The sequence below is a fragment of the Cynocephalus volans genome, chromosome 14, assembly GCF_027409185.1.
Source record: "Cynocephalus volans isolate mCynVol1 chromosome 14, mCynVol1.pri, whole genome shotgun sequence".
Taxonomy (NCBI): Eukaryota; Metazoa; Chordata; class Mammalia; order Dermoptera; family Cynocephalidae; genus Cynocephalus; species Cynocephalus volans.
In genome coordinates, this window is record NC_084473.1 from 10502228 (window position 1) to 10524899 (window position 22672).

A 22672-nucleotide genomic window follows, 5' to 3' on the forward strand; every position below is an offset into this window, starting at 1 on the left:
CTGTGGGCAGGGGCGTCCACATCCCATGTGACCTGTCGGTCCTCTCTTCCAGGGGCATGGTCTAACGGCCTGGTCAAGAACGTGGAACCAGCCCCCAGAGGTTCTGACCTCTGCTCCATCTCAACCTCCATTTGGCCTCAGGTAAGTCACTCCTGGGGGCTGACTGGCTTGAGGCGGATGAGGACGAGGATGGAAGGGGTGGCTTCTGCTATACTGTGTCCTGCCCATGAGCAGGAAAACCCAGAGTGGGGGCAGCTCGCCCAGCACCCCTGACGGGTCAGGAAACAGGCTCGGAGATGAAAAGAACCCACCCAGGTCCATCGTCATTTAGGTTCTCACCAGGTCTTTCTGGGTGAATCACTTTGGCCAGACCACAGCAGGTGGGGACCAACCAGGAGGCTACTGAGTGGCTGCGTGAGACAGAGGTGGGGCCATGGGTGTGGTGGGGGCCAAGGAAGCCCCCAAGGATTCTGGTTCCTGACCGGATGGATGGGGTGCCGCTAACTGAGAGTGGGGATTTGAGTTCAAACAGTGGCTGTGCCCAGCTCCTGGTGCCTGTACGGGGCCTGGCGAAGGGCCCTACAAGTGGCAGGATGCACAAAGACTGGGTGAGTCGGCCGAACCTGGGTTGTGTGACCCTGGGCAAGTCCCCTCCCTAAGGGTCATCCCCTGTGAAATAAAGAAGACAATGCTCGACTCTCACAGGTTGCTGAGGAAACAGCCCCTAGGACAGCGCCAGGTCGTCACCATCATCTGTCCTGGGCTTGGGGGTGGGGGGGAGGCCCTAGGGAGAGGGGCCCCCTGGACACTGAGGTGAAGGATGTGGAGAGAAGGACCCAGGCTGGGAAGCACTGGGAGGAGGGAGCCCCCAGATGCCCAAAGCGCACATGGCCGTGGACAGGACAGGGAAGCAGCCCCTGGAGCCCAGCAGCAGGAGATGAAGTGGGAGGTGAAGTCATCCGTGGGCGAAGGTGAAGAGGACGAAGGGCATGAGGGAGGCGCCCTGCCCTCCTGATGAGGACCCCGCAGCCAGATGAGTGGTCTTTGATGGGAGTTGACCATGCGACTCTCCTCTCAGACTGGGACGAAGTCCAAAGTAGTTAGCATGACCTCAGGCCATGTGAATCCACCACCTTCCCAGCCATCCCCAGCCCCTGGTGGCTTTTAACTTCCAAATGGGAGTGCTCTGTCCTAGCCCGTGCCCTGGCCTGGACTCCCGTCCCCTTCATTCTCCTGGCTCCCTCCTGTCGGTCCCATGCGACTGGCCTCAGGGACTCAGCCCCTTGCTGAAGGCCCTGCCTCCGGGGCTGAGCCGGTTGCCCGTCCTCTGCACGCTTCTTCCTGACACTTCCCGCCGAGCTGCTGGGCGTTGCTCTTCTCGACAGAGTGTTTGGCTTCCAGGTGGGGAGCCAGGTGCATGGGGGCCTGGGATGTGTGCCCCCCGCCACGTCTCAGGCACGGGATGGTTGGTAGAACCCCCTCTCCAGGGCGATGAAAGAGCAGACCTAGGAAGTGCTGCAGCGTCCCGTGCGCCGCCTGGGCTCCTCCTGCTCTCTCCTGCCTCCCTCTAGTCATCAAATAATTGTGACAGTGACTGTGGTTGGCTGTGGACGTGGTGGGTCAGGTGATGGTCTCTCTGCCCCCCAGGCACCTGTGTGCTGAGGCCCCAGGCCCCGGCCTCCCCCGCAGCTTCCCGCTCCCTCCCCAGGCGTCCATGCCGCCCTTCACTCAACACTGTGTGCCGGACCAGCTGCCAGGCTCTGGGCTTCCGATGACGGACAAATCAGAATAAGGCCTGGCCCCAAGGGCCTGGTGCTCTACTAAAGAGGAGACAGACAATGAACTTAATATAATACAAATATAGGGAAAAAATAAAGCCAGAAAAGGGGCAGTGGGTAAAGGATGTACGTTAGGGCTTCAGTTTTGGACACATCGGGGAAGCCTCACTGAGAAGTGACTTCAGCAAACACCTACAGGAGGTGAGGGAAGAAGCGTGTTTGTATCAGAGAAGCAGCCCGTGTAAAGGGCCTGTGGCAAGTGTGTGCCTGCAGCGTTGAGGGGCGGCCAGAAGATGGGGTGGGGGCGCTGAGCAAGATGGGTGAGACAGGTGGGAGGGGGTGTAGGTCACACTTGAGGGGTGTGACACTCGCAACACTGACCCAACAAGGAAAATAGGTATAAGCAGCATCTCGGTGCGGCCAAAATTGCACTGTATGATGGACCTTCTGTGTCTATTAAATCACCATTCCTCACACATTTAAAAGAGAATTGTTGTTCACAGAGGTATGTTTAGCCAAAAGTTTTTCTGGAAGATGTTAGATTAACGGGCATGGGAATTTGGGGCTCTGCAGGACAGCATGGCCCTGGACTAATCTCCCCTGTGGGTGTTGGTCTCTGCCCCATCCCCTGCCCCTGCGTGGTGTTGACTAGTCTGCAGATCGCAGGTGGGCATCTCAGACAGCTGTCCACACTGGCTTTCCTAAAGTGGCCTCCTAAGGGGCAGGGTGCCAGGAAAAAGAGAATCCTTCTGATGTTGAAAGTTGAGGGTTATTTTTAGGGCAACTTGGGTTGACTTCACACTATCATTTCCTGTGGGCGTCTGCCCTGACCCTCCCCCACAGGAGGCAGATCCTGCCTGATGAGCATAGTGGCAAATGTACACACGTGCGCACATGCATGAGCGCGCACACACTTCACACAGGCGTGCACCAATGCTTCCTCATGCACACGCTGCTACACACCCCGCTGCAGGTGAACATGGGGTGCCTTGGCCGCCTCCTCTACCTCAGGATTGATGGAGGGCCAGGACCGCCAGGCTTCTGCCAAGGAACTCCCCCCTGCCAGCAGCTCCACATTGGGTTCTGTGTGAGGTGCTATGTCCGGATCCCACGTGAGCAAGACCCAACCTGGGCTGCCCACCTGGCTGGGAGGTGAAGGGCAGAGGGAAAAGGAAGGGGGCCGAGCTGCCTGTCAGTCTTTGCTCAGGGCCACACGGTGGGACAGAGCAGAGGCTCCACGATGAGGATCCATCAGGCAGCCGCGCTCCCAGACGTGTTGTGCCTGCGCATGGGCCTCGGGCTGGGCTTGAGCCCGCTGTGGCTCCACCCTCCCATGCCTCCGGCCCCTCCAAGTGGCGTCCACACTGAACTTGCGAGTTCCCTTCCCAAGGCATCCAGCATGATCCAGGCACACGGTCTAGAGTTTCTGGGACAGCCCAGATTTCACATTTTCTCTCCTGTTGACTCCTTGAATATTCTTGGACTATCAGACCCATGGACAAATTTTTAGTTTAGAAGTGATCAGAGGGAACGTAGAAAATGCTTCACAAATATTTGCTCCATTGGACGTTCCTAGGACCTCAGCGGGTCTCCAGGAAACTGGCTCTTTCACTGAAGTTCGAGACTATCTGGGTCAGAAAGTCCCTCATGGAGACCTGGTGGGGCAAGGAAGGGGGACTCTCAGAGGGTGCGCTGGTCAATGCTCCATGGGCCAAAGATCCAGCCAGCTGGCTCTGTGGAGGGTTTGGAGTTGTCTGGAAGGAGGCCACATCAGCCGGGCCCTCTCTCCCTCCCTCGCTGACTTCCTTCCTTCCTCTCATCAAACAATTGCTGCGCACTTCCTGCATTTTGGGTGTGGTGCTAAGTGGTTAGGGGATTATTCCTACCTAGCTGCGCCCTGGGTAAATGGAACCCAGCCATATGTCCTTGGGGAAAAGGATCGGGAAAGGCCCAGAGCCCAGCCTGAAAGCTTGAGGACGGGAGTCTGTCGGTTCAGCTGGGAACGCCGCCATGCGTCTGCCACCCAGCACCCGAGCGCAGTGCCTGGCTCAGAGTGGGGACTGAATCGGTGTAGGAGAAGGAAAGAAGGAATTCACGCCTTGCCTTCCCAACCAGACCAGAAGCACTGTGAGGCCCGCTCGTGCTTCTGTGTATCCCCAACCCTCAGCCCTGTGGTTTGCGCTCAGCAGGTGCTCTGTGACGCATGCTGTGGACCCTTCCTGTGTGTGGGTTTGTGCTTTACCCCAAGCTCACCCTGCAGAATCTGTGGCTTCTGGTGTTGTGATTTAAAGGATAAAAATGGCAAAGGACAGCTTTTATGAGCTGTCCCCACTCCTGTTTATAAACATTCTCTCTAATGACAACTCAACACTGTAGCTGCTGGGGCCACCCGGGGCAGCAGGCCCATCATCATTTCTGTGCCTGGCGTTTCAGCCGGGCTAATGCCATTTTATTGAGGGTGACTTACTATTTTTATTTCTTCCCAAAGACATTAAGCATGAATCAAATGACACATGAGATTATTCACTTGAGGTTTCTTCCAAGTTTAAAAAAACAACAACAAAGTTTTGGACTGGCGTGCTGAGCCGTAAGTGGATACCAGGCAGGCATTTGGCTGGAGCTCTCCCTCCATGTGTGCGGCCGTGGGCAGCATGTCACAGAGGGGACTGTGTCCTGCAGACAGGGCCGTTTGCCAGCATGCACAAGACCCAGGGAGGGCACACGCGTCTTGAAAACACCTTTTGTCTAGTAGTAATGATATTTCTTCTCGTAGACAGTTTCTACCCAAGATATATTAGAATGTGGCCAAACCGCACTCATCTGGGACACACGAATTCAAAATTGGGAAATGGTTCATTTGGGGCCCGTGAGCTGAGAGTTCCGTCATCACTCAAGCAGGGACATGGCAGAAATGTAGCTTTCCACCATCTACGGGGAAGCTAAGCAAATAGTGGGTCTGCCAGACGAGATCTGAGGAAGAAGGATGTTAATTCCTAGTTAAGTGAGCAAACTTCTCAGGTACTTTAGATGCTTCCACTGGGGATAGACTCAAAGACAGTTTTTAGAGCTAGAATGTGTCTCGGGGGCCACATCATCCAAACCCATCTTTTACAGATGAGAAAAGAGCAAGAGCTTGCAGGGTGTGTGACTTCTCCACGGTCACCCAGGCCTCCTGCTGCATTCTAGAGCTGAGAACGGCAGATGTGCTAATAGCAAAGAATTCTTATCTGTTCGTTACGAACATCCACTCTTTCCAGTCCTTGCCCTGGGCCTCCTAAGGAATTCAGAGGCAATTGTTCGGGTATTTTTTGACTCATACTTTATAAATTTGAACTGCCCTTTGAGTATTTTTTCTTCTTTCCCCTAGCTGCCTCTCCTCCCCACACCCTACATTTGTTAATCTATCCATTTGTTCTTTACTGTTCTTTACTGTTCTATACTGTTCCATATTGTTCTCTATTGTTCTGTACTATTCTGTATTGCTCTGTGTTGTGAGTCCATTCATTGCCCATGAAGGTGCCTGGAGAGGTAACAGGCCCAGAGCTACGTAGCAGGGACAAGGCAGTTGCTGGTGGTGGTCTCCCCAGAAGCGTGGGCCTATGAGTCATTGAAGTCTAAATGCTGTGAGGGGCTTCCAGCATCCCAGGATAAAATCTCAAGTCTGGTCCTGCCCATCTCCCCAGCACCTCCCCAGAGGCGCCCCATGCCAACCTCTGCCGCTCCCGCCAGCCCTCTGCAGCCAGCCCTCTCCAGCCATGCTTCTCACCTCTGGGCACACTGCGGATTCCTCCTGGAATCCCCTTCGCCCCTTCTTCACTGGTGAGTGTTTTTCCCAGTCCACCTGAGCTAAGGTGTCAGCTTGAGAGGCCTCCCTAGCCCTGCCCAAGCAGAGCTCAGGCTCCAAAGCCCCTTTCTTCTTGCCAGGCCCACAGGGGTTCACTTTGTACATCTTTAGGTCCTGGTGCATAAGATATCTGTGCAGACTTAGTAAGTGCATGAATAGCAGTGTCATGAGTGGTTGAATGGCAGAGCACATGGCCCATATTATCTTCTCTACCAGTGAAAAATTTTCAGGAGTGAAAATCCTCGTCATTCCTCACCCTGATGTGTTGGGAAGGTCTTCACTCTGAGAGCACCCTGTCTCCTGGCCTGGGTTCTCTCTGCTGGGTGCCAGAGAAAGGACTGAGTCCTTTGGACAGTCAGTGGTGGGGACCAGGAAGAAGGGGGTGCCCTGTGTGCATGGTGTGCATGTGTGTGGTGTGGGGTGTATATGTGGGAGGTGTGGGGTGTGTGTGTGTGTGTGGTGTGTATATTTCAGGGTGGTGGTGTGGGGTGCATGTTTGTGGTGTGTGTGTATGTTGGTGGGGAGGGTTGTGGTGTGTGGGTGTGTGTGTGGTATGGCATTGCATGTGTGATGTGTGTGGTATGGTGTTGCATGTGTGGTGTGTGTATGGTGTGTGTGTGTGTGTGTGCACGCACACATGTCCAGGGCCCGCTCAGAGCAGCCCATCTACGTGCAGATCTGACTTCCAGCCCTCCCTGGAACCTGGGGGGTGCTCTGTGCAAGTTCCAGACCATCTCCTTCAGCATCTGCAAAACTCCCTGTCCTTCAGAAAACCTGACCCTTGCATGTAAACAGGATTCTATATTCCCTTTCAAAATGACCCAAACCAGTTAGAAGCCAAGATTCCCCAGGAGACACACCACCATGAGAGAAGAGACCTTTGTCCTTTCAAGGCGTCCCCAGCCCTCCCCCTCCCCATCGAGAACGTTGAATGGCACCCACTGGCCCTCAGGGGTGCTTGTCCCAGGGCCAGAGCCAACTTCACGCCCGGGCATGGGAGCTGCTGTTGCATGACTGGGCTGCTTCCGCCTCTTTCCTTATTTTCCCTTTGAAGAATGGGAGCCAGAATCTCACTGACCTTGTCCCAGCTGGATGTGTCTGAGCCACTGTGATCCCAGGCTCTCTGCCCACCCCGGGGCTGTGAGGACAGGGTTTTAACCAATGTGCTGGGCATGCAGAGCAAGAAGTCGCCAGGAAGTGCAAGGGACTCCCCGGATCCCTCCAGCCTGGCTCTGCTTACCATTGTGGTTAAGTTCCTGAAGTGTGCCCGGCATAAAATTGTGATAAAACCTCCCTATATCTGTCTGGTGCTTTCAGTTTGTCAGTCCTTTTACGGCTTTCACTAGCCTTTATCCTCACAGCTGCACTGTAAAATCAACAGGGAAGGACCGTTAGTTCCATTTTACAGTAAAGGAAAGTGAGGCCCAGAGAAATTGAGAGACCACCAAGGCCATACAGCCAGAGAGGGGGAAGGCTGGGAGGAATCCCGCTGGGCCACATCGTCTGGTTGTCACATTAGTGCCAGCCTGCTGTCCAGTGCAGCCTGTCATATACACAGCCACCATCCTGACTGCAACTCCTGAAGCTGGCGTTGTGGTCCCATTTCACAGACGAGCAGACAGAGGCCTGGTCTGGAGCACTGAGGCTGGGAACTCTGGCATAGCCCTGCCTGACCCCAGGGCTGGCTCAGCTTGCCCAGGAGAGCTGACCTTTGTGCCGTGTCCCCTCCAGGGTGTGCTGAGTGCTGGCCACCAGCCAGGGTAGGTTGAGTCACTGGACAAGCAGAGCCGGCTCTGTAGTCTTAGCCATGCTCTTGTCCTCGGGGAAGGGCTATGGCTCACATCCTGGCCTGGAACTCAGCGTGGAGTCGCAGACTTTAACTGCCATCTGACGTGTGGACCGTTTCCACCCAGGCATAGTTCAGCACTTGAATCATTTTGCAGCCAGGCTCCAGGAGCCAGGAGGAATTTACTCCAGATGCCCAAAGGCTGGCATGCCAAGTCCCCACTCGTAGTGAGCAATGCCAGGCCAGGACGGGCCTCTCTGGCCCCCAGGGCTGACCGTGTGAGGGGTTGCATCTGTGGAGGGGCTGATGAAGAGGCATCAGAAATCTCGGTCCGTGGTCTCCAGCCTGCTGAGGCCTCTTAAATTCTTCAAAAGAGCCACTAGCTGTGTATGCTCCGGGCCCCTGAGATTAATAAGAAGCTGGTGATTCAGATGTTTGTTTCAACTTTTGAGTTTTATTTTATGATTAAACAGTCACAAAGTCCCTGAGCCCTTGATTAGTTAGTTGGTTCTGCGTATTTCTGGGGAGCGTTACGTTAGGCGGGAAGGTGGGGACATCACTGGCCCCTGCCTTCCGCCTCTTCCTCTGTCTCCCCTTGATGATCCGTCTCCTCCTTGAGGTCCACATGCTTGGCGTTCTGCAGTCATGCTCCATGCTCATGGTCCCAGCACTGTGGCGTGTGAGGACATGTCACCTCCTGGCTGGGTGGGTTCTGAGAGCTTCAGGACACAGTGCTCTCTCTGCCTCCAGGCCTAGGCATGCACTGTTCCCTGCAGCCTGTCCCACCTGGAGGAGTCTCAGAGCCTATAAGCCTTGGCTAGGACCTTGCCTCTGTCACATCCCACGCAACTGCTCCGCTCTGCACCCAAGCTCCTGGTCCCACATAAGTTTCCCATGCACATCAGCCCTGTCTTGTGGGCGTGCATGGGGTGAGGGTGGGGGACACCCAGGGCACTGGGAAGAGCTTCTGTGTCTTGCTCAACTGGGTGTCCTCAGGCCCAGCATGGCGTGGGCACTGGGAAACAGTTGAGGTGAGAGGGAAGGAAAGAGTTTGGAGACTTCCCTCCCCGCTGCAGCCTGGTCTCGCTGAGGACTGCCACCGAGAGCCCCAAATTCACCTGCAAAGCAAGGCTCTGGCAGGGGCCGAGGAAATCCTGGGCTCCCCCTTGGGTTCCCTCAGGCCCACCCCCTGCTGGCATCCACAGCATCCACCTCTGAGGAAACGTGGAACTCACATGTGGACAGATACACTTGCAGTTTTTTGCTTTAAGGAAAATCCTGTGGTCTTGTTTCTGGTCTTGCCTTTGAGTTTCCTTTTCCTGTTGCGTTTGCAGGTTCTGAAAGGGAGAGGACCGTTCTCTTGGGCGTTTCCTTTCCTCTTCCCCAGAGGCTCATTTATGTCCATTCCACTAACCTCCCTCCCTCCTCTGAGGAAGCTGCTCAAAGAGGTGCTCCCCAGCAGACTGGAGTTGTAGTGACCCCGGCTCTGATGAACCATCTGCACCAATTGAGTGGACGATCTCACTGGAGAGTAGCAGGAAGTCCCCCCGCACCTCCAGTCCCCATCCCCTGGCTGGAGACCACATAGCTGGGGTGTGTTCACCAGGGGGAGGGAGATTGGCCCCAGTTTGGTGAACGGACCCCCCCCCCCCCAGTTTGACACACCCTAGAACCTCTGATCTGTGCCAGTAAATGGAGATTTCCAGAATACCAAGTCTGAATGTGCCTTCTTAGAGCTTCAGATCTTAGCAAGAGAGCACTTTACCATCCTAGTCCCTGATGTTCCTTCGGCATCCCTAATACTAGAAAGAGTCATAAAATGTTAGAGCAAGAGGGATCCTAGAGAAAAACATTGGTTCATTTGCTCAGGCTCTGTGCTCGCCCCTTGGAAAACACAACCCCTCATTCAAACATTGCTACCGAACACTGATTGTGTGCCAGGCCCTGTGGGGATACAGTGGCAGTCAAGAGGGGGCAGACAGTCAATACATACATAAATATAGTGCCAGGCAGTAGGAAATGCTGTGAAAGGGGGCAGGGAAGGGTCCAGAGCTTGAGGATGGCTGCTATTTGAGATGGGTTCCGTGGAGGTAGCGTCCCCAAAAAGGCTGTTGAGCAAAGTCATGAGTGTTGGGGTGGTGAGCCTGGAAGACACCGGGGAAAAGGAAGGCAGAGGGGCAGAGGCCCTGGGCTAGATTGCACTTAGCAGGTTCTGCTACCCACGGGGAGAATGCGGTACTGTATTCTCTTCCCTCTAAAGAGGGACAAAGACAAGAAAATTGTGTCAATGAAAGTCGAGGTCATAATAGAGAGGTGAGAACTGCTGTTGGAATGCAAAGGGAAGCACAATTGTACAGGGGCTAGGAAATGCATCCCCGAGGCGTGACATCTGCAGTGGGCTGTGGTGGGTGAGTGGAGTTCGCTGGGGGCCGAGGCGAGCAGGCGCGTGGATGAACCTGCGCTCGGGGAGGCACACGTGTGCTGGGAGGGCCACCCCCTCCTTCCTCTTCCTGTTGCAGTAGCAGTGCTGAAGGGAAAGAATATTCTCTTGGGGATTTCCCTTTTCTTTTTCCCACCCACCCCCCATTTAGGGCATTTCCACCTTGTGAGAGTGGAAAGGCAGGATGGGTTGAGATAGGGAGGGGATTTCTGTGCCTTGCTTGGCCCGCCTCTGTCTCTCTCTTGTATTTTTTTTTAAGCTTTGGGCAGTCATGGGGATTTTAAGCTGCTGGGGATGGATACGGAAGTCAGGAAGGTTTCTGATGGATTTCGCAACAAGTTACTGGCCTGGAGGCCCCCACCCCCACCCCCCAGCTGGTAAAACACTGATGCAACAGGTTTCAGGCAGACCTCCGGAAACGGGCTTAAGGTCAGTGGGTTGAATTTGGATCTAGGCACACCTGTAACTGTCGGCTCCAGAGGTGTTACTAAACTGCTCTTTCCCCAGATGTGACTTTGTGGGGTTGGCTGTTCTAACTTAGAAGAGGAGGTGGAACCGCCTTCTTTCTGCAGCCCCTGCCCCTCAGCCTCACCCCTTAGCTGGGGTCAGGTCCTCCTTGCAGCTGGCCCCTAGCAGAGTTCTCAAGCTAGCCCTGCCAGCTGGAAGCAGAAACTTGTAGGACTCACAGGTAGTTGTGAAATGCAAACACCATTATCTTTTACTAAGGAGTGAAATAAACAAAGGACACCACAGGGTGCTAATGAGCTTGAAAAAGAGTCCCAGTTTGGTGGCCCCAGATCCAGGGTCCCTGGTGTCATCTACTCAATACTACCTGTATCCAGTGCTGTCCCCTAGAATTATAATGAGAGCCACAAACATAGATAATTTTAACTTTTTCTGCAGCCACATTGAAAAAGTAAAAAGAAACAAGTGAGATTAATGTCAACAACTTGATTTAAACTGTTATATCCCATATGGTATCATTTATCAATTCACATGTTATCAAGATAGAAAAATTATTAATGAAACATTTTACATTACTTTTTCCCTATTGTCAAATCCAGTGAGTATTTTACACTAAGAGCACATATAGGAATTTGGACTGGCCACATTTTAAGTGCTCAATAGCCACATGTGGCTGGTGTTTTCTGTATGGGACAAAGCAACCCTAGCTTATAGATGGAGAAACTGAGGCACCCATGAGGGTAGCAACAAAGCAATGGGGGCATGGCAGGGGGCGGGGTCAGGAAACTTGGGGCGGGGTCTCAGAGCTCAGGCCCTTGGGAGCCTGTCCGACTGCGCCCTCTAGCGTCTGTCCAGCCACACTGCAGCCTGCGTGGCCCCAGGTGCATCTGCCCCCTGCACCCGGGTCCTGGCTGCTGGCACAGCCCCCCAGAACAGGACTGGCCTCTCCTCAGAGAACTGCACTGGAAGCCAAGGCTGAAGCTTTCTTGACTCTCATCTGCTTATTTGGAGGAAGGAAGAACACAGGCCTGAGTTGTTTTGAAAAGTGCTATCAGCCCCAGGACAGGGCTCAGCCCCAGGAGGAGTGTGTGTCTGTGGGTCATCTGGAGAAGGAGCTGGGTCTGCTGTTGGATAAGAAAGAGGAGCACAAACCGTCTGTCTGGCACCTGCCCCTTCTCTTCCCACCCTCCTGTTCCACCCCAGACAGAACAAGCCCTCATCTCAAATGAGCCGAGCCTTCCGATCCCTTAAAGTTCAAATACACAACAAAGGCCCTCCGTCCTCTTCCTGGGCCTTTGTCTTTTATAAGGAGTTGGTGTCCCCCACTTCTCCCATCGTCTTCCCCCCACACGTTTCTAAGTCTGGTCGGCCCGGCAAGCTTTGGAGATCTGACTGATGAAAGCTTTTTTGAGATGAAATGCCGACTGATATCCTCAGCCAGTGCCGAGCTGAGATAAATGGGACATTTGGTTCCCAGGAGCCTCCCCGAGCAGCTGATAGAACTATGCCATTAAAAAGGCTTTAATTTGCAGGCAGTGCCGACTTTAGGTTAAATATTTTCACAGGGCTCCCCAGCTACATGTTTACAATTTTTTTCTTTACAATTTAGCACATTAAGAACAATAACAGAATAACTGAGAGCCTGAGAGACGGATATAAGTGCTACACTAACTCCCTCCCCCATTTTTCCATTACTGTGAATTAAAATGTCATCTTCGATGCTCTCAGAAGGCTGTTACTTGTCTGATCTGAGCCCTGCTTGAATATGTAGCTTTTTAAGCCGAGTAGGAGATGGCTCTGCTCTCAAATATATTGCCCTCCCCCGGGACCCCTTTCCTTACCCCACTGTCCTCGTTGGAGATTAAAGTAAGAATTTCTGATAATTGAAGTCTGGGTTTGCCTAATGACCAGAGCCAGGTGACCATTTCTGTTGGGAAATGTGAGTGGTGGCTTTCTGTCTTTGCAGAAAGCCTTGTTTTTTGTCAGCGTCTTCCCAAACAGCCAAGCCTCAGTAAGGTCAGCTTATCTGCTGAATTAATAACAGGGGTCATTGCGGCACGCAACGCTCCGTCCACCCCCGTTCCTTGCGAGGGGGCCTGCTTCCAGCCCAAGAGCCCCCAGGAGAGAGAGAAAACGAGGTCTTTCTTCTGGATCCTTGTTAAGTACATGCAGGCTGGCTTGGCAAGTGACTGAGTACGTGCATGAGGCTGTCAGCTTTATTTGACATTCATGGGCTCCATTTAACAGCATTGTGAAAGTTACACTGGAGAGGCCATCCTGTGAAGCTGTCCTGGGAGCAGCGACAGACACCGGCTGGGAGCCCCCCCGGGACTTCCATCGCTGCTCATGGATATTGGCACAGACAGAGCCCAGAGGAGGTTACAACTCAACGAGGGAGGACGCAGACTGTCCACTCAGACACACCTGGGTCCGCAGCCACCCCACCGAAGCCTCCGTCCTTTGTCTCTAAAGTGGAGATGACATTGCCTCCTGGACTAGCCGGGCATGACCCCATCTTCTCAGCTTCTGGAATCTTTGCCATGTTCTCCCTGGATATGGCCTGTGGGGGCTGAGCTTCCATCAGTCTTTAAAATCCCCCTCATCATTCAGTTTTGATCCCAAATGCCATCTTCCTAGCCAAACTGCCTGGTCTTCCCCAGGAATAAATGATTCCACCTTGGAGCCCCACTTAATGTCACTTTTTATGACCCATCCTGTCTGCACCTGTGCCGTGAGCTGCTGGGGAGCTAGAGAACAGGGCCCTGCATCCCAGCCCTCGGCCCAGGATTTGGCACACAGGAAGCCCAATGGACTGGAATATGCCGAGCACCCACCCTGTGTCCAGCCTGGCACCAGGTCCTAAGAACATGCTGATGTTTCAGTTTGTCTGGAGAAAGAGCCTCCAGTGCCCCATCTGGGGGCTGGTCCTGGCTGGCCCCATGCTCGCTGGAGGTGTGAGAGTAGGCTGCAGGCTCTCCCTGCTGGACACGGCAGACGTGGCCTTAACTTACCCATTTTCTGTCGGTTCTTCACCCTGCTTCTTCTGGGCCTGCTGTTACCGTGTCCAGGATCTTCCCTGAGAATATTCCTCTCCTCCCCTTTGGAGATGGAGGTGGTCATCACCAGACTGTACTAAGTTGAGAGGCAGGGTCCTGTATTGGTCAGGGCTGGCTAACTGCTGTAACAAACGAGCCCCAAATCTCAGCTCTTCACACAATAGAGGTGGATTTCCTGATCGTGTTACAGTGGGGTGTGACTTTGGGGAGGGGAGGGCTCTACACTGGGCAGTCTCTCCAGGACTTAGGCTGCTTCCTTTTAGCAGGTCTTCTATCCCACAGCCTTTCTCATCTGGGGTTCCAAGAAAGAATGAAGGCCTAATACATGAAAGCATCTGTGGAATGCACTGATGACTTTCCTCCCGTGCTCCTAGAATAATACATTCTACTTAGGCTCCACCCTTAGGAGGACTCCAGTGACTTACTGTGGGCTGTGGTTCCGATAAGGAAGGCTGTCTGAGAAAAGCTATGGTGCCTGCACCCTCTGGGGCCCCCAAGTCCTGCCCTGGGTACTCTGCACCCAGCTGGCAGGTAGGAAAGAGAATGTAGAGCAAGGGCTGCATGGGAGGTTGTTGAAGACCAGGCCTGAGGTGTTCAGCATCACCCCGTTTACATCGATTGGCCAGAGCAGTCACAAGGACCCCACTGACTGCAAGGGAGGCTGGAAAACGTAGTCCAGCCACGTGGCCAGGAGGAAAGAAGAGCACATGGTCTCTGCCCGGGCTCTGTCTGTTGCACATACGTTCAGACTGTACCTGCCACACCTCCTAAGGCTCTGAGGACCTCCCCTCCCTGAGCTTCTGGAATTCTGGGGCACCAATGGCCTGCTGCTCCTCCTTACCCGCCCTCTGCCAGCGCTGAGGTTTGACTCCCCTATGCCCTGCTCGGCCGTTTGCCACCTCCCTGCCCACTTTCTACTGGTACATGTGGGGCTTGAGGTCATAGACATCACCTCATGGATATGGTCAAGATCACAGACAAGGTCATGGGTATGGTCTTTGCTTTCTGCTTCTTATTGCTGGGGTGGGGATTTTTTTTTCCCCAATAGAAAAGGGCAAAAATCTTCTACCATCTTGGGACCTCTATAGTTTTCTGCCTTCACATTCTTCTATGCATTTATGCTGTTAGATCTGAGACCTTAAGATAAGCAGGTCTTGGTGTCAGACTTGTTTTCATCCACAGAATCCTTTCTTTGAATGCAGAAACAGGTCAAAATGTTGCTGCTCTGTTCAGTGCTGGATCCAGAGGCCCAGAGGCCTTTCTTCTCCCCTCTCCCCAAATGTGGACCCCAAAGCCTGAGAAAGGTCCCTGGGGCTACTAAGACATAGTTTGGAGGCTACTGGCTGGTCTCACTCCTTTCTCTTATGCTTGAATCCTCTCCCTTGCATCCCCAAAGGGAGTCACCCAGGCTCTACTGGACTACTAGCTTTGCCCAAAACCTCCCTGCCTCCAAAGTTAACAACACCCGAAAGCATGTATTTGTACGTGTGTGTGTATACACGACAAGCACAAGGACAGAAAGAAAGAACGCCCGTTCATGCAATTCAGAATGCCCTCTCTGTGCCAGGCCCAGCCAAGACCCAGGGAGGAGGTGATGGGCGGGAAGCATTTTGAGAAGGAGGCACTGGGAGGCAGGATCCTGCAGTCACGTGTGTCTGCCTCCTGGGGGACACATGGGAGGAGCTAGGAAAGCACGTGCATCTTCTGGGCAGACCACGTGCACCCCGCTATTGTCCTCTAGCCTTTGTGTTTACTGTTTGGCACGCCCTGTAATCTGGTACCTTCCGCACTATAAACATCTGTTATTTCAGGAGAGGAGGTGTTGTGACTTTAGCATTTCAATGGGATTTGCAAGAACATAAATCACAGACCCATTCCGAAGCAAATTGATTCCCCTGTTCCGAGCGGCGATGTGGTTTTTGATGAGGTGAGAAGCCTCCAAAAACAGATCCTGAGCTCTCAGAGCGAAAGTGCAGAAATGCTAATCAGGGAGAAAGGACCTGCCATTAGACAACAAAGGCAGCTGTGAGGGCAACATGTCTGTCACCATGGTGCCCTGCTCTGGGCCAGCTCTCCCTCTGGCCACCCGCATTACAGTGTGGGAAAGAGCCAGCCTGACCCAGGCCCAAGCCCTGGCCCCGCCTCCAGGAGGCTCCGTGACTCTCCGAGGGTCAGTTTCCTTGGTCAGGTGCAACTGACATGTAAATTATCTGACAAAATGGGCCCCGCAGTCCACGGATGCTTCTTTTGATTGTCCTGTATGAGAGTGAGAGCCAGTCAGGAGAGAAGGCTGTGGAGCCTCAGGGACTGGCCCGTCCCGTGTCACAGCCTTGGTGACACGTAGTGGTCAGCCCCCCGAGGGAGCTGTCCATGACCTGGCCTGCCTAGCCAGGTGCACGGGGGTTTAAGCGGCAGAGCTTAATTCCTCACAGGTGTGGAGGCCAGAAGCCCAGGAGTAGGGCGTCGACAGGTTGGTTTCTTCTGAGGCTCCTTCTTGGGCTTGCAGATGTCTTCTGCTCCCTGTGTCCTCATGTAGTTGTCCTTTTGTGTGTGTCTGTGTCCCGGTCTCCTCTTCTTATGGAGACGCCAGTCATCCTGAATTAGGGCCCACCCTCATGACCTCATTTTAACTTAATCAACTCTATAAAAACCCTGTCGCCAAATACAGTCACATTCTGAGGGACCTGGGGTTGGGATGTCAACATAGAGATTTTGAGGGAAAGAATTCAGTCCATAACGGCAGCTGTCCCATTCTGCTCATGGCTGGTCCTCTCTGGCCACTTGCTGCAGAACAGAATGCTGTCCCCTTGAGGGACCCAGGGACACACTGCTGGGAGGAACAGTGTCAGGTTTCAGCTGAAAGAAGCGAGGGTCAGGGATGGGACAGAAAGAGCCCTTCTAGGGCACGGGTCCGTTCTGCCCGGGCCGCTGCATTCAAGCACTGGACGGGAGGCTGGACTAGAGATCCTCAGACAAAATGGTCCTTCCTCCAGACGCTGGCGAGACAGGAGGAGGATGTGGAGAATACAGCGGCTGGGCAGCTGCTGAGCTGATGAAGGGCCTGGGAGGTTAGCCTTCTATCAAGCACAGGAATTACCGAGGGGGACGTGTGCCGAGTCTGCAGAGCCCCTTACATTGAGTCTGGGCGCCCTGGGAGGACACTGCAGGGCGGGAAAGTTCTATGGGCCGTGGTCTGTGGCCTCATTCTACAGACACGCAGGTGGGGCTCCAGCCAAGGCCACACAGCTGGGATGCGGCCCTCATCCCCCAGCACCCCATGTTGCCTGCACGTCTCAAGCGACCTGCTAGGGCCACAGGTCCAAAAGTGTGGCGGTCCACAAATCCTAACTGAGGGGTGCAGGGGGGCTGAGAAGTTGTTTAACACAAGAACGAACAGACGGAAGCAGGTGGGATGAGAAAGGTCAGTAGAAGGAACTAAAGGGGGAAATTAACCAGAGCAGGAGAACCTCTGGACGTCAGGTAGGAAGGGAGCTGGGTCTGGGGTGAGAGGTTGTAGAGGCGTTCATGTAGGTGTTGAGATGGGTATTTGCGATGTGTCTGCAGAGCACGGTCTTGTCCTCTGGGCTTGTCTCTCAGACAGCTCCTGACTGTCTCTCCACCTCCAGTGTCCATCCCGCAGGGGCTCCATCCACCAGTCGAGACTCTCCGCGATCTCTTTCCCTCTGCATGTGGGTGGCTCTTCCCAGCCATGGCTTCACCTTGGCTCTCCTTGGTGCCTGCATCTTCATGTAGGCAGCAGCCCCAGCCCCCGGCCTGGCTGGGCCCAGCTCCCTCCCTTCCTCTGGGGCGCCCCCCACTTTCTCTCACACAAGTCCTGTCCCCAGACTGTCAGCCCTGCTGGGTGCCCTCTGCCAACAGTGTCGTCCTCGAGGTTGCTGGCTAGACCCCATCACCCACCAAGGCTCAGCTCAGTGTCCCCTCCCCTGAGATCTCCCAGGCCTCCCCACCACCCCGTTCCCGAACTACGTGCTTTTCATCCTCATTTCCGGAGCACCTTAGACAGTGCTCCAGGGACACTTGTTCTGCTCTATCAGTTTGGGGGTCTCAGGGTCAGCCACCCCAGGCCCACCCCTGCCTGTGAGCCACCCCCTCTTCTGCCTTCCCACCTATCCTGTTCCCAGTGTGGCTCCGCCCCAGAGGCAGGGATGGATCTGTCCTGTCACTGCCTTGTGCTCACTCCAGTGCACGGTACATGAGAAGTGCTCCAGACACGTCTGCCGGTGAGCGGGCCTAGTGCCAGCTCAGCTGGGCACTCCGGGTCCTGCCCTGTTGTTCATAGGGGAGCCCAGAGCTCCAAGAAGTTGGTGACTTGCCCAGGGTCACCCAGCAGGGGTGGGTGCAGCCAGCTCTGAGCCCACACCCCACCAGTGACCTGTCTCCTTGGCCCTGGAGCCCAGCTCAGGACCGCTGGACTTGTTTGTGGAAGTAACTTGTGAAAGCATCATGAGCTCCGTGGGCTCTGCCTATGGATTTGTCCTTGTCTGCTCAGTGGCTGGAGAAGCTTCTGGAGAGTCATCCTCAGATGCCCTGCCCAGCACGAGGGGCCTTCTGGACCCCAAGTCTCCATGTGTGTGCATACACTTGTGAGAACATGCTAGTGTGCTATACGTGTGTGAGACTGCACTAGTGTGCGCCCATGTGTGAGAATGTGCTAGTGGCGACGCACTCCAGAGGCCGAGGGTGGCCTCGTCCATGCCTTATGCACAGAGGCAGCAGGGTGCGGGGCAGGGCTGCTGTGAGGGACAGGCCCAGGGTGTGCCAGGGGAGAACCTTGGATGGCCGGGCGGCCAGGCGGATGGTGGACGCACACCCGGCCGAGGCCCCAGTGGCTCCCGGGCCTTCCTCCCCACACGTGGCACTGGCCTCGGGCCCTTGCGTTTGGCTGGGACGAGGGCTGAGCCACAGGACTGGGAGGTGCCTGGCTCTGAGCAGAGCCGTGTGTCTCCCTGGGTGTGAGCTCCTCGGGCTGCCCCAACAAAGTATCACAAACTAGGTGGCTTAGGACAACAGAAACACTCTGTCGTGGTTCGGGGGCTGGACATTTGAGACCAAGGTGTCAGCAGGGTTGGTTCCTTCTGAGGGCTGGACAGAGAATCTTCCACATCTGTGTCCAGCTTCTGTGGCCTCAGCATGCAGGCGGCTGTGTCTTCCTGCTCTGTGGGTCTGTGTCCAGAGTTTCCCTTTTCATAAGGCCACAGTGATATCAGACTAGGGCCCACCCTGATGACCTCCTCCTGACCTGATCATCTGCAAAGACCTGATTTCCAAATAGGGTCACATTCACAGGTCCTGTGAGTTAGGACTTCATCATCTTTTGGAGGGGGACATGAGTCAAACCATAACACCACGTGTGCCTGAGGAGACAGGACGGCCACAGCGAGCTCGCCCTGTGCACTGTGCAGTCCTGGGGACACCGCCCTCTCCGTTCCAGGGGTTTCTCTGGACATGGAGCCATCATTGGGTCTTCTGGGGTGACACCAGAAGGACCTCAGAACTCAGCTGAGTGATGCCCAAGAGCAGTCACAGTAATAGCAGAAGTGAGAGCAAGCTCACATCTCAAAACCTGGTTCAGAGCCCTTCCGGTACGTAAAAATCTTAGCGCTTTGTGGTTCTCCTCCGCTGCCAGATACCACAGCAGTAGCGATATTTTGATTTTTACATCCACCTAATTAGCTATGTTAAAACCAGGACTTTTGGGCCGGCCCGTGGCTCACTCGGGAGAGTACGGTGCTGATAACACCAAGGCCCCGGGTTCGGATCCCATATACGGATGGCCGGTTTGCTCACTGGTTGAGCGTGGTGCTCACAACACCAAGTCAAGGGTTAAGATCCCCTTACCGGTCATCTTTAAAAAAAAAAAAAAAAAAAAAAAAAAAGGGAGAGTACGGTGCTGATAAAACCAGGACTTTTTTGAGTCCCCTGGAGCACGTTGGCAGGCTGGTGTCACCCCAAGTCCCACAGTGGATCAGGGAGCTGGATGGTGGGATTGGGGGTCCCCCCCTCGTCTGTACATTTGTCCCAGGCCTAATGTGATCCCTGAGCTCCCCAACAGAAGAGGGGCCATGTCTGTCCTCGTTTTAGGGCAAACTAAGTCCAGCTGGCATGGTCGGCCGCACACGGCTACATGTGTAGAGCTGGGCTCGCCTGGTTAGGGCACTTCCCACGCCTCTGGCAGCCCCCAAATTTGGCCTCCCCTCACCCCTGACCTCACTCCCTGACTGGGAAACTGAGAGTCAGATTTATGTAGAGATCGGCTGGTTTCCATTTTTTAGCATCAACCTATAGGTAAAGCAGAAAGTAGAGGTTGCAAACCTCGACAATGTAAAAAAAGTGGTTTCGTGGCAGAAGCGCGATGTGGAAGGAAGGAGACAGAAACCCACAGCTGCTCTCACAGGGAGAGAGTCCGGAGATGGTGTGTCCAGTGGCTGGATCAAGAAATAGAGGTTTGATCATTTTAATTTTGTGTATCTAGTCTTTGAATTGAAAATACATACACGAGGAAAAAAAGAAAAAAAAGAAGATACATACACAGAGTTCATCATCTTAACATTGCAAAAGGGTTTACAGTAAAAAGTCGCCATCAGGCCTGTGCCCCTCCAGCCCTCTCTCCTCCCCTGGCTAAGGCTGTCAATTCCTAGTAAGTCCTTCCAGAGACGTAAACACACATGCATATATTTTTTCTCTTTTTAAATAAATAGCAAGCTCTGTATGCTGTGTGCACCTCTTTTCACTGAAAGACACATCTTGATGATTATTTCTTATCGGTACGTAATGACGGGCATCTGGCTTGTTTATTGTTGCAGTGATGCAGGCACTGGTGGTGTGCACAGGTTATTTGCACAGGTGGGAGTATCTTTAGATAAGTTTCTAGAAGTGGGATTGCCAGGACAAAGCACACATGTGTTTGTAATTTTGAAAGATATTGCCAAACTGCCCTATGCAGAGGTTAGGAAAGGAACTTTAAGTATATTATTGAAAGTCATAAAGATAAGTAAAAATGAAATCATGTATATGTAAAACTAATAAAACCTGGGAAGGAGGAAAGAAGTGGCCGGGAGGTGTGGGAACTTGGTGGCTCACCCTTCATAACAGGGACCCGGTACATACTGCTTTGGATCACGTGGTTCCAAGTGGTTGCTTCTGGGATGAGGGTTGGAGACATTTTTTTCTTTTCTATCCTTCTTTGTGCTTCAGAAATTATTAAGTCATGTAAACGTGTGACTGCTAACGTAAGAAACTAACACGAGGGGGTGAAGTGAAAGCTGCACGAGTGTCTGGTAGTACTAAGAGCCCCAGGACCCGTCTTACAGCGGGCCTCGTGGACGCCACCTGTGGGCTGTGGTTTTGGTCAGGGCATTGCTCTGCATTCCCATAGGTGCCTCGTTTTTTCCATTACATTCAGGACATCATTCACTCCTTCATGCTAATTCTAGATTCTCCTCTCCAGAGCAGTTTCTCAAAGGGGGAATAAAGAGGGGGGGGGGACTCCCTAAAAGTTTCTGGACACCTATTCTAAGGATAAAAACCTAATGCAGTACCCAAAAGAGAGAAGTGCTCAGAACAAAAGGTCTGGGTGCAGCTGTCGTGGCCATTCTGCCCTGGGCTGATGAGGGTGATGAGACCGAGGATTTATTTTCATCCCAGCTCCTGTACAACCTGCAATGGGCACTTGATTAATGCCTCATTCCTTTGATTTTTAAGTGACAACTTTTTTTTACAGTTCCATGTGCTCAGAGTCAGAACATGTCTTGCAATGTGAGGGCAGTCTGTTCTGATTGAATTGGGTGTCTTGACTTCGTGCACATAAAATAAGGGCATGCCTTCCAAGGGCGGGGGCATCTTACCTGTGCTGAGACACGAGGCTTGCACAATGACGGTCTTGTCAGTCTCTCCAGCCCGTGATACAGGACATGCAGGGGACGTCGCTCAGCCTGCTCTGTGCCTGTAGGTGGTGAGAAGCCAGACCCCACCTACCCCCACCGATGTCCCCAGCTGACTCCGCTGTCTTGCAGGTGTAGTCGCCACCGCTGCCGGCCACCATGGGCAAGCAGAACAGCAAGCTGCGGCCCGAGGTGCTGCAGGACCTGCGGGAGAACACGGAGTTCACTGACCACGAGCTGCAGGAGTGGTACAAGGGCTTCCTCAAGGACTGCCCCACCGGCCACCTGACGGTGGACGAGTTCAAGAAAATCTACGCCAACTTCTTCCCCTATGGCGATGCCTCCAAGTTCGCCGAGCACGTCTTCCGCACCTTCGACACCAACGGTGATGGCACCATCGACTTCCGGGAGTTCATCATCGCGCTGAGTGTGACCTCGCGGGGCAAGCTGGAGCAGAAGCTCAAGTGGGCCTTCAGCATGTACGACCTGGATGGCAATGGCTACATCAGCCGCAGCGAGATGCTGGAGATCGTGCAGGTACCATGGCGCCCGGGCCTGGGCAGGGCACAGAGGCCTGCAGGCACCCCGGTCACTCTGCGGGCCAGGGCTCCACCAAGGCTGGCCCACTCCCAGCCCAGGGCTCTTCATGTTCACCACCACACTGGGTCACTCTTGGCCAGGTTGCCACCTGGTGGGCTTTTGGAAGTGAGCAGGCATCACCTGACTGGGCGTGTCCTGGCAGACAGCAATGAAACAAGCCGTTTATTATTGCCACTATAGATCAGGCCAGGGAGGATTTTGCTCAGTTTTCATCTTTACAACCCTAGGAAATTCTCTGCATTTCGCAAAATTTGAGGCTCCGGGGGGCGATTTCCTAAGAATTAACAGAGCTGAGAATTAGATCATTGCAGGACCCTTGGTACTTGCAAGAGGTACCTGCTAAGACCCTGGGAAAGCCCTATATTTGGGAATGCATGTACGCGGGCGCACGCGGGCGCGCGCGCGTGTGTGCGTGCGCGCGTGTGCGTGTGCGTGTGCGTGTGTGTGTGTGTGCGTGCGTGCGTGCGTGTGTGCGTGTGTGTGTGTGTGTGTGTGTGTGTGTGTAGGAATGCAACAAACAGCTTGTAACGCCCCAGGAACATGCAGTTGAAAGGTAAACTGAAACGTCAGTGACCACGAGAATAAACTTGCACCCGAAGGACACCACTTTACAAGGACTTTGTGCCTGTCAACAGCCCCAGCAGATGAGGCTGTTTTCCAGAAGGAAACCAAGTTTTGTTCACTTGGCCGTGTGTTTTGGTGGGTGGTAGTGAGTAGAGAGCCAGGAGCTGCCCCTCCCCCACGTCTCCCCCCTGCACCTCCTGGAGCCCAGAGGATCCAGTTCCAGAACTCCTGAGCAGGA

At 53.9% G+C, this 22672-nt stretch overlaps 1 protein-coding gene across 1 annotated transcript in view; it reads left to right on the plus strand.

Annotated features, from left to right (window-relative positions):
• The window catches only part of HPCAL1 (hippocalcin like 1), a 110322-nt gene that overhangs the window by 81680 nt on the left and 5970 nt on the right, over nucleotides 1-22672 (plus strand). The window contains exons 2-3 of the mRNA XM_063078422.1: nucleotides 53-141; nucleotides 21403-21807. Coding sequence (XP_062934492.1) covers nucleotides 21430-21807 — 378 coding nt within the window. The 5' untranslated portion in view covers nucleotides 53-141; nucleotides 21403-21429. The remainder of the gene's footprint in view (nucleotides 1-52; nucleotides 142-21402; nucleotides 21808-22672) is intronic.